This window comes from Pteropus vampyrus, unplaced genomic scaffold (genome assembly GCF_000151845.1).
Source record: "Pteropus vampyrus isolate Shadow unplaced genomic scaffold, Pvam_2.0 Scaffold85, whole genome shotgun sequence".
Classification (NCBI taxonomy): Eukaryota; Metazoa; Chordata; class Mammalia; order Chiroptera; family Pteropodidae; genus Pteropus; species Pteropus vampyrus.
In genome coordinates, this window is record NW_011888866.1 from 485944 (window position 1) to 498693 (window position 12750).

Below are 12750 nucleotides of genomic sequence, written 5' to 3' on the forward strand. Positions count from 1 at the left end.
TGTCTCATTTCCAATCTTGGGGATATCTTTCAGTATCTCACCATTAAATGGGATGTTTGCTTTAGATGTTTTAGAGATATTCTTTATTTATTAGGTTAAGGAAATTCTTTTCTATTCCTAAGTTGCTAACAGGGTTTGTTTGTTGTTTCTTCAAACCATGGATAAGTATTTATTTTATCAAGCACTTTTTCTGCATCTACAGAAATAATTACATAATTTTTCATTTTCTATTGATATTTATCTTTATTTCCACTGATTGATTTTGGAAAGCCAACCTCTCATTCCTAAAATACGCTCAATCTGGCAGTATTGTATTTTTCTCTCCATAAGTATTTTTGTTAAGATTTTTCATTTATGTTCACAAGAGAGCAGCCTCTAATTTTCTTGTCAGGTTTGGTATCAAGGTGATGCTGAAAGCAAATGAGTTAGGAAGTATTCCTTCTTTTCTGGAAGAATTTGTGTATTTTGATATTTCTTCCTAAATGTTTGAGTGAAAACTCATTTGATGCAGGACTTTAGAACTAGAGTTGTAAACTACATTTTAGGGAACAGTAGTCTAGAGCAAGACTTAAACATGAAATAGTCAATTCTTGTCATTTCGAATGTTCTTGTTTTTATTCATTTCCTCCCCCATGCAGCACTGACCACTTCACCTTTTCCTTCCTGGCTGTGTGAGACTCAGCTAAGTCACCCTTTGGGGCCTGCGCCTGGTTCTCAGGATTATACTCTCTCCCTGCCACCAGGCAGCCCACCCCAGCCTGCTCAGCCATCTCCACACTCCTCTGACAGAATGAATGCCCTCGACGGTGTCCCCTTCAAGGTGCCCAAGGGTTTTGTGATAAGCACAGAGCCCCTCCCTGGGCCAGAGCTCAGTGTCCCAGACTGCAGGGAGCTTCTGCTGGGTTCTATGGTAAGTCTGTCTGTCTGTCTGTCTGTCTGTCTGTCTGTCTGTCTGTCTACCTATCTTCTAGTCCCTGGGTCTGTGCGTCTGAGGCTGAGCCTCATGGGATCTTGTTCTTTGATTTTAAAGGACAGCCGGGCCTGCTCTGGTATGTTCTAGGGAGTTTGGAAAAAAACCCAAGAGGAAAAGATATCTCATAAAGAAGGCTGGTTGTCTGGTGGTGGAAATTATTTAGTGGATCTTATTTTAGCCTTAGTATAACTGGAAGGCTGACTATATGAAATGACTGAGAGAAATTTCAAGGATACTTCTGTTCCTCTCTTTCCTAACAGCCTGCTATCATGTCTAAAATTCCACCATTAGAATCACTCCTTTGGGCTAAGACACTAGCTCTAGAATCCTCTGTTAAAATGCAGACAGTTACCTGGGACACATTAAAAGGGATTACCATTCCCCAGGCCCCAAGCACGTCTGCCCTGGAAGCACCCTTAAAGCACCCCACGCCTCATGGCACTCACACACTGAGATATGCATCCAGTTCATGTGGTTATATTACATATGGCCTCAGGATAGACACGATTATTTAACTTCCTTGAGAGTCAAGTTTATCTGAAGATTTAGGGGGAATCCATTATATTATAACACAGATGTATCATGAGGTAGAATGCAAAATTCTCATGAATTTTTTAATGAAAATTCATTGTTTTAAAATGAAACAATAAGTTTGCAAAGAACAATGGAATTGGTGTTGGGTCCCTTGATACTAAAGTCCTCTTGTGTGCTCGTTCTCCTGGCTGCAGGGTGCTTCATGGGAAGGTTTGAGGATCTAGCTCAGCTCTCACGCATTTGAACATGAGGAGCCTGAGAAAAGAGAACATGAGGAGCCTGAGGCTCAGAGAAAATAAACGATTTGCCCAAAGTTAGTGATAAAACTAAAACCCAGGTCCTGACTCCAGATCATTTTGTATTAGCTAAGAGAGGGATTGGAACATAAGAGGCACTGGACAGGTATTGTTTGAAGGTAAAAAAAAAAAAAAGGTTACAGAAAGTCAGGAGCAGAGAGCATAGTCCAGTAAGAGAGGCCTGGGGAGGGTAAGGTAGAGGGACTTGAATGGCCTGGGAACACAGGAGCAGGAGACTCTGTGCAGTTTTGGTTTGTCTGCAGAACCTGGAGTTGCAATGAGGCTCCTTAGGACTAAAGTTTCCAGAACTGAAGCTCTGTAAAGTCCAGAGAACAGTGTCCGGGGGCCCACACTTTCTGGGGCAGGAGTTCTCACTCTTCTCAGGCAGCCTATGCTGTGGGCTCTCACTCTGCCAGTAGGGCCTGTGTCATTGGGAAGAGGAACTTGCTTTACTAAGCTCCAGTGGAGGTGGATTATCACAGCTTTCCCCTCCTTGCTGAGCTCTAGCCAAGCTGGGAAGAGGCAATTCTGAAGGTTACTTCTAGTAGCAGAAATGGGCACCGTTTTGCCAAGTCCATGTCTAACGTCCTAGCCAGAGTGCTGACCTGGCTCTGCCTCCTGCTCCCAGGGTGGGCACCTACACTCCCTTGAGCATGTTTCCCATCCTGAGCCTCCATTACTTTTACTGCCATGCCAAACTAACAAATAGAGAAGCATGAGACTCCAAATATGATTTACAGCCTCTCCTGACCAGTCCTTCAAGTTCACTGGGCTGTATTCCCAGTGTTTAGAACTTGAAATACATTTTCACAAAACAGTAATGTTATACGGTAGTGGTTAGATTACCAGATGAACCTATAGTGACCTGAAGGGAAAAATAATAACAGCTATTATTTATTGAATACATGCTATGCACCAGGCCCGTTCTAGGTGCTTTATATGTTTTCTCTTCTCTCTCATTTTTATGACCCTTTTAGCAACTGGTGCCCCTACCTGACAGCACAGGAAATCAAAACTCCCACCTGAGTGATCCATGGGATCACATGTCTTAGGCTTGTGAGTGACAGCTAGGATTCCAACACCAGTCTGTCAGACTCCAAAGCCCACGCCCCCGCCTCCATCCTGCTCCTTTCCAAGGAGCCTTTCCTTCCATACTTAAGGCCTGGGCAAATCTGTGTTTTGTAGTTTCATGATTTCCCTTTAATTGGAGTTAATTTCTCTTGTTTTTTTTTTTTTGTTGTTTTTTTTTGTTTTTTGAAGAGAGAAAATACATTCACACAGTTGAAAAACAAAAATGAAATAAAATGATATAGAGCAGGGGTTGACATTTTCTGTAAAGGGCCAGATAGTAAATACTCTGGCAATGACTCAACTCTGCTATTGTAGAGAAAGAGCCATAGTATTAGGAAAAGGAGAGAGTGGGCATTTTATTTACAAAAACAAGGTGAGGATCAGTTTGGCCCCCAGGCAGTTTGCCTACCCTGCCACTAACACCTTCTCATCTGCCCTGTTCCCTACCCCCACTCCGTCACTAGTGACTTCTGTTACTCATTTTTTACATATTCTTTTAGAGATTCTTATGTGTGTGTATACAAGCAAATACAGCTATTTCTTCCATTTTTTACATCAAAGGTAGCATTTTATATACACTGTTCTTCTTGATTTTTCACTTAATATATTTTAAGATCTTTCATAGTCGTACATAGAAAGCTTCTTCAGTTTTGTTTTTCTCTGCATATTACATGGATACATTGTACTTTATCAACCCAGTACCCTCTTGAAGAACACTTAGGTTATTCCCAGTTTTTTGCCATTACAAACAATGCTACAGGAAATGAGTATATGCAAATGTCTTTTTGAATTTGTTTAAATACATTGCCAAATTGCCCTCCATAGGGGTAATACTGATTTACATCTCAACCCGCACTCTACAAGAGGCCTGTACCTCATACACTCCCCAACTGAGTATCATCAAGTTTTGGGTCTTTGCCAAAGGATAGGCAAATAGTATCTTAGTGTTGTTTTATTTGCCTTCTCATATCATGATTGAGGTTGAGCAATTTTTTCTGTATTCCATCTGTATTCTTTCTCTGTAGGCTTTTCATATTACCTTTTGTCCCTCTTTCTGTTGGGCTGTTAGTCTTTTTCTTTTCCATTTCTAGGCACTCCCTCTATTAATAAAGTTAGTCCTTTGTCTGTGATGTGCTATTTTACCTCTCATTTGTCATCTGTCTTTGACTTTGCTTATGGGGTATATTTGCCATGCAGATTTTGTACATATACCTGTGTGTATTTTTATGGCTTCTGGATTTTGATTGAGTCAGAGTAAGAAAGGCTTTCCCCACTTGAGGTTATAAAGAATTTCTGTCCTGTTTTCTCCGAGTACTTTTATGGTTTCACATCACACATTTGAATCTTTGATCCTTTTGGAATTTATCTGTGTGTATATAATACGAGAATGCATTCAAATTTATTTTCTTGCAGCTAGCCAACACCATTGATTGACTGGTTTCTCTTTTTCCCATTGCTTGAGATGCCATCTTTATTATTTACTAAAGGTCTATTTCTGGACTTTCTATCCTGTACCTTTATCTGTGCCAGTACCGAAGTTTTAATTATTGATATTTTATAATATAATAAAATATAAAACAGCTAGTAGGGCCAGTCCTCTTATTTATCTTTTTGACTGCAGAGTTTTCCCAGCTATTCTTATTCGTTTTTCATGGAGCAGCTAAATTATGCTCCTTTCCCCAGTGTAGAGTCATGTCCGAGGTGGGAGGGGGCAGCACCTGTGATAAGTGTGTCTGTGTCTGTTTTCTGCCTCTCCTTTCCCTCACACACACCACTTCCCTCAGCCTCTTTCTTCCTTAATTGGCCATCATAGAGCATTGAAATTGCCTTTTTAATTTTAAAAATATTTTTAATGGCATTTTATATTTCTGGTTCTTAAATTTAAAGGTAGGCAACAGGAACATTCTATTTTTGCCTCATTTATAAACTCTCAAATTAGATTGTTTATGTGGGCTCCAGATTTCTATTTTAGTGATACGTAGTGGAGAACATACTACAGTGAGATGGCAGAGGAATCTCAGATCCGCCACTCACCACATCTGACCTCCAGCACATTAAATTTTCTGAGCCTTATTTTCATAATTTGGAAATAGAAATAACATTAGAACCTAACAAGTAGAGTTCAACAAAAGATTAGCAAATCTTCCATTTCCTTGGACCCAAAGTAATCTCAGATGGCAGCAAAGGGAATGGGAGCAGGTATTACTCCTTAGCGGGGTTTATGTTTTATTGGAGAAAGTTTTTACGCTGCTATTGCTCAATTATATACTGACTGGCAAAGGGACTTAGATATTAGATTTCACTACATTTCATTCTATTCACCTATTCCTTATTTTGTCCATTAAATGGTTATTTATATCCATTGACTCGAGCGGTAGCTAAAACCAAGAGTGAGGGTGGGCTGTGATGGCTGCCTGGGGCTCAGAATCCGAAACTGTGCAGGTCGGGCAAGTCTTTGGTCGAGGAGGGTCCCCCAAAACCAGGGGGTAGGGCGGTGCCACAGAGCCCCCTGGTTTGTCTGGCCGAGCCTCACGGTGCCTTCTCTCAACAGCACGACTTCAGCTTGGAGAGGAGGACTCTCTTCTGGGTGGAGGCTGCCATCCGGGAACCCTGCCAGTTCCAAAGCGATGCCCCTGGGACAGCGTCAGCCCCTCCCGCCTGGCTCTTGCTGGTCAGCCCAGAAGGCGGGCTACTGCCTGCACTTGCCACAGCCAAAGGCCTGGAGGCGCGACCCCAGGAGCTGCCCGAGGAGGAAAAGGAGGAGGAAGAGGAGGAAGAAGAGGAAGACGCCTCTTCTGTCAGCGAGGAAACGCTGGGTCCTTGCAGCCCCCAACCCAGCGCCCCAGAGAGCCCCAGCCCGGGCCATCACCGGTGCTCACTGGACGTGCTGCGCGGGGTGAGGTCAGAGCTGGCAGGGGCGCGGCGGAGGCTCTCGGAGGGCAGGATGGCCGCCCACCCCCGCGCCTTCCTGCAGCGCATCCGCCACCGGGCGCTGAGCCTCTGCACCAGCCAGGCGCTGCCCCGGAGCCCCACGCCCCCGCTCCCCAGTGCACCCACGCCGCCCCCGAGGCCCTCCACGGCCGGCGCCATGCCCCCGCTGCGGAGCCACAAGCCCACGGTCCCGGTAAGCAACCTGCCCGCTCAGCCAAGGCTGCAGCTCAGCAGCAAGGCCCCCAAAGTCTGGTCCTCAGCCAGGTCCAGAGTCTCAGTCCCCTCCTCTCCGCGTTCCTACTCCCTACCTTCACCTGCTCTCACCTGGTTCTATACCACGCTGTTCTAACTGTGGCCCTTTGCCAGAATATTCCCTGCTCAGAGAGTCCCAATTCCTTCTGTTTTCTCATTGCCTGCGTTGCCTCTGTTAGGGCGCAAGTCACATAATTGTAATTATCCCGTACCTGCCTATCCTCTGGCAGTGGAATATGAGTTCTTTAAGGCAGGGATTAGATCGCATTCATTTTTGTTTCCAGAGCACCTAGAAGCAAACTTGGCCCATAGGGGGTGCTCAATGAATGTCTGTTGAATTAATGAATATGACTCAAATCTAGGGCTTCCCAGAGGGCGGAGCTTGCTGTTAAATGGGTGAGCTGAAGGCTCAGTCAAGGAATAGTTTACTGTATGTTAATTCCTGCCAGACACTGGGTTGGAAAAGACAAGGTCAAAACCACAGGACTAGGAGAGTTAGCAAGGGGGTGTGGAACAAGGCAGCACTGTAGCAGCACTCCATCAGGTGTTGAGAGAGAAGTGAGGGTTGCTGCAGACTGGGAAGGCTTCAGGACAGAGGACATACACTCAGAAGAACTGGGAGCAGAAGTGAACTTATCATGAAACCAGTGAAACTTAAGCCTCAGTTGGAGGCCTTGTACCTAATTTTATATTCATAATTGTGTCTTTTTTCTTTAAGAGATCTAAACTGTTTAAGTATCAAACTCCACAAAACCTGGTTCCAGAGCAGATGGATTTGTCAGGATTGATAGCAGGAGGTAGCAATTGGGCTCAGCTTTTTGCCCTGCAGCAGCCTCCACAGTGGGGCCAGGAAGTGCAAAAGAATAAGGCCAAAATGAAATTAAATCCAAAAGAGACTTGAGGTCTGGCTTTTCCCATTCGCTGGTGTGTGAATGGCAAGTCACTGAAGTGCTCTGAGCCATTCCTTCTCTACCTGTAAAGTGAGCCAGCAACCACCCCACAGGAGCAAACAGAGCACAGGCTCTGTGAATGGGACCGGCCATACCCACATCAACCATCAGATGTTGATACCAGGATGGCTCTTCCCTGGTCCAGATTACATTTAACTCCAGCAACAACCCTGTGTGTTGGGGGTGGGGGTAGGGGCGCTGGTTTGGGGCGATGTTCTGTAGAGGAGGAAATTGAGGCAGAGAGTAGCTGAGAATCTTTTTCAAGGTCACAAGAGTAGGCTCAGATCCTAAGATTTGGATATTTTCCTCTTTGCAGACCCAAGGATGAGGTCATGGCAGGGAACCCGTGAGCAGATGGGGGAGGATGGGAAATTCATATGCCACACACAGATGCACTCTGCCCCAGGAGCTAGGGCAGCAGCCGGGCTTTCCTTATGGAGGAGAAGACAAGGCAGTGTGTTCAGGGTGGGAAGATGGGTGCTTCTTCATGAAGGAAGAGTTAGAGGTGTTGCTGGCCACATCAATTAAAATGCCTTGAAGCCACCTACCTTAGCCCAGGGTATGTGTGAGTCTCCCCAGCACCATGGCTATGCCCAGTCTCTACATTGCTCCATGCCCCGCCAAGCCTCAGCCCAGCCAAATTCAAGAAGGAGGATCTGACTGAGAAGATCCCACTAAGGTGTGGAGCAAAGAACCCTGCATTTGACTCTAAGTAGGGTTCAGGTCCCAAATGTGTGTTGCTAACCAGGTCATTAACTTCTCTGAACCTTGATTTCAATATCTGTAACGGAGGATAATAGGACGGACCCATCATATTTCTCTTGCAGGGTTGTTCTAAGTAATAGATGACATATCATCATGTACTGGCAATTTTTGTATTCCAGGCCCTTTGCTAATTACTTTTCTCACATTGTCTTATTTAAGCCTTGTAACAAATCTTGGGGTATCTAGTATGACTGCCTGTTTTACACATGAGTAAACTGAGTAAACAGTGGAGAGCTGGGATTTGAACCCAGGTCTGTAGGACTGCAAACTCTCCACAGTATTAGCCTCTACACTCTGTGGCACACAAAAGTACTTTCAAAAATGTCCTGCCCAGCCAAGTGTTGCCTCTGGTGGTAACTGACACATCAACTTGTCTTTATTTCAGTCCCTCAGTCCATACACCTGCCTGCCACCTCTTGAGCAGGCGCCCCAGCCTCTCATGGCCCACAGATCACACCCTGATTCTGATGACCTCCTATCCGCTCTCAGCCAAGAGGAGCAAGACCTCATCGGGCCAGTGGTCGCCCTGGGGTATCCCATGCATAGGGCCATCGCGGCTCTGCAGAAGACAGGGCGGCAGAGCCTGAGCCAGGTGAGTAATTGTCCAGAGCTGGGGGACTGTGGAACTGGAGCCAGGTGAGTGAGGGTTTAGAGCTGCGAGTTGTGGAGCTGGTGCCAGGTGAGTGGCCATATGATTTGACCTTTAACTTGAAGAAATTTCCTTCTCTTTAGAGGCAGAATCTCAGTCTTGTATTAATTATTGGGGGTTGTGAGCAAGTTTCTAGACCTAATGCTACCTTCTCCGTAGGAGTTTATCAAGAACTCCCATACCCACTTGGGGAGTCTCAATATTCACTCCTATCCTTTTCTCTGCCCCAGATAAAGGGGGCTGGAGCTTTGGGCAGCCAAGAATCTCTCCACAGCTGCCCAGTAGAACTTTCTGCAATGAGATATTTTATACCTGTATTAAAAATATAGTATCCAAGAGCTATATGTTTGAAATGTGGCTACTGTGACTGAGAATTTTATTTAATTGTAATTAATTAAAATAGCTATGTATGGCTACTGGCTACCATATTGGATGGTGCAGCTCTAACCATCCCTCAGTAAATGGTTTACCCATACCCATTTCCACCTGTCTTTCCATCCACCCATCAATCCATCTAGTCAACAGTATTTATTGGGCATTTCCAGAGTATTTAGGTGCAGTTAGTTGCTACGGTGAAAACCAAGGTACATAAAAACCACTGTTGTAGGTTGGCTTCCTGAGGAAGCAGACATAGATGGAGTTTGACATGTAGGATAGTTATTAAGGAGGCCTTTGGGATCAACTCTGGAGAAGGAAGTAGACAGAAGCAGGAGTGGGTAGTTGGGGAAGTTGAGCTTTGTAGACCCAACAACGGAGTCAGCCAACCCCACAGCTCTGGAGCACATATGACCCTTCAGAGTTATCCTAAGTCGGGCTGCCTACCCTTCCTAGACTGTGTAAAGAGGGCTTGGCTGGATGGTTTTTCTGCATGTGCTCAGAGCAGGGTCTAGGTGTCTTGGGGCAGGCAATTGGAAAGTTGAGAAGCTAAAACAGTTTGAAAACCATTAGCCTATATTATCCATGCCTTCTGCCCAGCTCTGAAAGTCTGCAGAAACCCAACCTGTTTCTTCTCCACTTATACTCATAATTCTTATGGTCTGGAGCCTTCATTTGGCACTGATTCCCTATAAATCGTGCTTTGATTTGCCTGGCACTCACCATTTCCCATATCTGGTTTATGTCCGCCACTGAGCAGTGAGCTCCTTAAAGGTGGTTCTTAATTCACTTTATAAATACAGCATGTATTTATCGAGCCCCTTCTGCCTGCCATGCTGGGTGCTGGGGACACAGTAGGGAACAAGACTGACACAACCCTTCCCTCATGGAACAAAAACTTAGTGGATGAGAAAGATGAGAAAGACAGCAGTTACAAAGTTGTATGTGCTGTGGTAAGGGAAGCACGGGGTGCTGTGGGAGCTCCAGGCCTGGCACCATGGAAACAGGGGACAGAGAAGGTCCCCAAGGAAGAGGAGTAAGCTTAGCATTGGCGGGGGAGCGGATATGCAGAGACCTAGGGGGCTGGAGAAGGAGCCGAGGCAATTGATACTGGCAGGAGCAGGGTTTTGAGCTTTGGCTAGAGGCAGCTCTTCATCCTGAGGGCAAAAGGAGCCCCTGATGACTAAGCACGGAGTGACCTGACAAGTTTTCAGCCCTGTGGGATCATCCTCGGTCCCCTCCCCTTTCCAGCACTGGTGCAGAACTGTTGCAAAGTAGGGGCTCATGGAGTCCTGGGTGGCAGAGATGTGTCTGGGGGTGGGGTGGGGTGTGGGTGCACAGGTATAAGAAATCACCTTCACATAGGTGAATGCTCACCATGGAGAATGAGCAGGCTGGGTGGGTGGTGGGCGAGATGCCTGTGTTTCAGGCCTGTCCCACCCGCTTTGGGTTCTGGGAACCTTAGCTCCAGACCTTTTCTTAGATTCCAGCCCCCAGTTTGGGACGCTTGGTAAGGACTTGTTGTCCGCCTGTCTGCAAGTCCCTAGAGGAGGCCTCTGTCCCTCTTCTATTGGCTCACGGGCTTTCTGGGCTATGTTGTGTGTCATGGCTTGCCTAGTCAGTCTGGCTTGAGCCCAGGACTTAATGAGGTCCTCAGGGTGCCTACTCTACCCCATCTGCTGCCCCTACCACTCCTCTTACCACTCCTTCTTTGCCTCTTTCTGGCCCAGTTTCTCAGCTACCTTAGTGCCTGTGACCGTTTGCTGTGGCAGGGCTACGAGGAAGGCCTGGTGGAGGAGGCCATGGAGATGTTCCAGTTCTCTGAGAGCCAGGTCAGCAGGGCCACCTGTCTGGGCCCCAGGGGAGGGAAGGGATGGAAGTACACATAAAAGCCTGGCGTGCAGGGGCACACAGTGCCAGAGCCAGCCTGGGTGCCATAAGGAAATAGCCTGCTTGCTCAGCCCTAGGGAGGAGGAGACAGCCCAGGGAGATGAAGCATGGGAAGGTAAGGGGAAAAGGTAGGGAGGGAAACTGGAAGCAAGTTTTTTGTGATATTTAACTGAATCAGCACAAGTATTATTGAATGCCTGCTCTTTTCTTTGTTAGACACTCAGATAAGAGCCGTAGGCAGCACAAAGATGCTTGAACTCTCTGCTCAAGGAATTTCACCTACCTGGAACCCAGAATATAGGCAGCTGTGGGCTCAGTAGTACATTCTGAGTGTCCAATGAATATGGCTTGTTCATAATCAGCAGCTGGTCCAGGCTCACTGAGTAGCTCCTTACAGAAGCTGAGGGAGGGATACAGAGGGGCAGGAGAGATACAGAGAAAGATAGAGAGAAGAGAAGCAGGGAAGTTTCAAGCACTTGGGCTAGAAGAGGAAGGAAGGCAGAGGCTGTGCTATATGAAATCTCGGCAGGTTTGAAACCTGGGCAGAGACCCCAAAGTGTGCATCCTTTGTGCACCAGTATTTGGCCTTCCTCTTCCTGACCCAGCGCCCAAGCACATGCAGTCAGGAGTGAGCTAGAGTTGGGGAGTAAAGCCAGGACCAAGCTGGTGGCCAGGCTGGGCCCACGTTCCTTGGCACAGGAAGGGGGGTCTGAGCCTTCACCCCAGAGGTCCAGAGAAAATACAAGTGCTGCCCAGAATCAGGCTCACCTGGCCTGAGGGGGCCACAGCTTTCTGGGAGTAGATACAGAGGGCAGCAGAGAAGGGGCTCCCCAGGGTGGAGGCCAAGCCTGCAGAGTGCACTCAGTGCTCTCTTTGCCTCGCCTTCCTCAGGCAGGGGAGTTCCTGCGCCTCTGGGAACAGTTCAGTGATATGGGCTTCCAGCAGGACCGGATCAAAGAAGTGCTGCTGGTCCATGGCAATCGCCGAGAGCAAGCCTTGGAGGAGCTGGTGGCCTGCGCCCAGTGACCACTGGGACACTCTGCAGTGCCCAGGCATGCCAGGCCTGTGCTAGACCTGGCAATCCATTCTAACAGTAGACCACATAAGAACAACGAAGTGATGCTCATTGTAACAATGCAAACAATGCCAAGAGTGGGAGCAAATACTATAGGGGAGGCAAAACTTTACCCACCTTAGGTTTTCAGCTGGACCAATTAACAAGAGAAAAACAGTTTATTAATGCATGCAGCATACATCATGCAGGAGAAACCTCAATGAAAAGTAACTCAAAGCAGTGGTTTATATAGTATCTTCAACAAAGAACAAATATGTAGAGAGATAACAGGACAAAAGAAATCGGTTTTAGGCTTCCAAGGATGGCACACTGTTGGAAGGTAAATATATGGGAAGGAACTAATGCAATAAGGTTAGTTTGCAGATTCCTCTGGTGCATCTCTGGGAGGATAAGAACCTACCTTCAGAAAAGGAGAATTTATATCCTGCCTTTAGACAGAAAGTGGGGAAAGGTAGGGAGAGCTTTTCCTACATTTGCTGCTGCTTAATTGCCTTCAGCTGAAAGTAATTTTTATGTCAAAGAGGCATATTTTGGGGTGACATTCTGGTTTCCTTCAATACCAAATGAATCAGCTAAAAGAACTGAAAGTGGCTGCCTATGAGGAGGGGCAGATGGGGGAGCATGAACAAAGAGCTGTATTCTTTCATGCAAGCCTTCTTAAACTACTTGTATTTAACTCTTTAAGCTGTGTTTATTAGTAACTTTGATTTTAAGAAAATAAAACAAAAAAATGATGGGCAATTCTTTGGGGTCCTGTAGGCTTCTGGTCTTAGTATGGAAAGAACATCTAACTGTGGGTCCAATGATCTCATTTCTGATTTTGGTTCTGTTGATGACTGGCTTAAGACCTCTTTGGGCCTCAGTTTCCCCAGGAAAAGTAGAGAGTTTGGACCTGGCTGCTATTCATAAGAATCCCGGGAGGAGTTGATTAAACAGTCCCAGGCTTCGCTCCTGGATAATCTGACTCAGAAAGGTCAACTTGGCAGCCT

The 12750-nt window shown here is 46.4% G+C and overlaps 1 protein-coding gene across 1 annotated transcript; it reads left to right on the plus strand.

Moving 5' to 3' along the window:
• The first annotated feature begins 524 nt into the window (after positions 1-524).
• On the plus strand, positions 525-12502 carry UBAP1L (ubiquitin associated protein 1 like). Its single transcript, XM_011363327.2, has 5 exons — positions 525-910; positions 5426-5998; positions 8158-8364; positions 10527-10628; positions 11578-12502. The coding sequence occupies exons 1-5, from the start codon at positions 791-793 to the stop codon at positions 11710-11712; spliced, it is 1137 nt and encodes a 378-aa protein (XP_011361629.1). The 5' UTR covers positions 525-790; the 3' UTR covers positions 11713-12502.
• Positions 12503-12750: the final 248 nt, after the last annotated feature.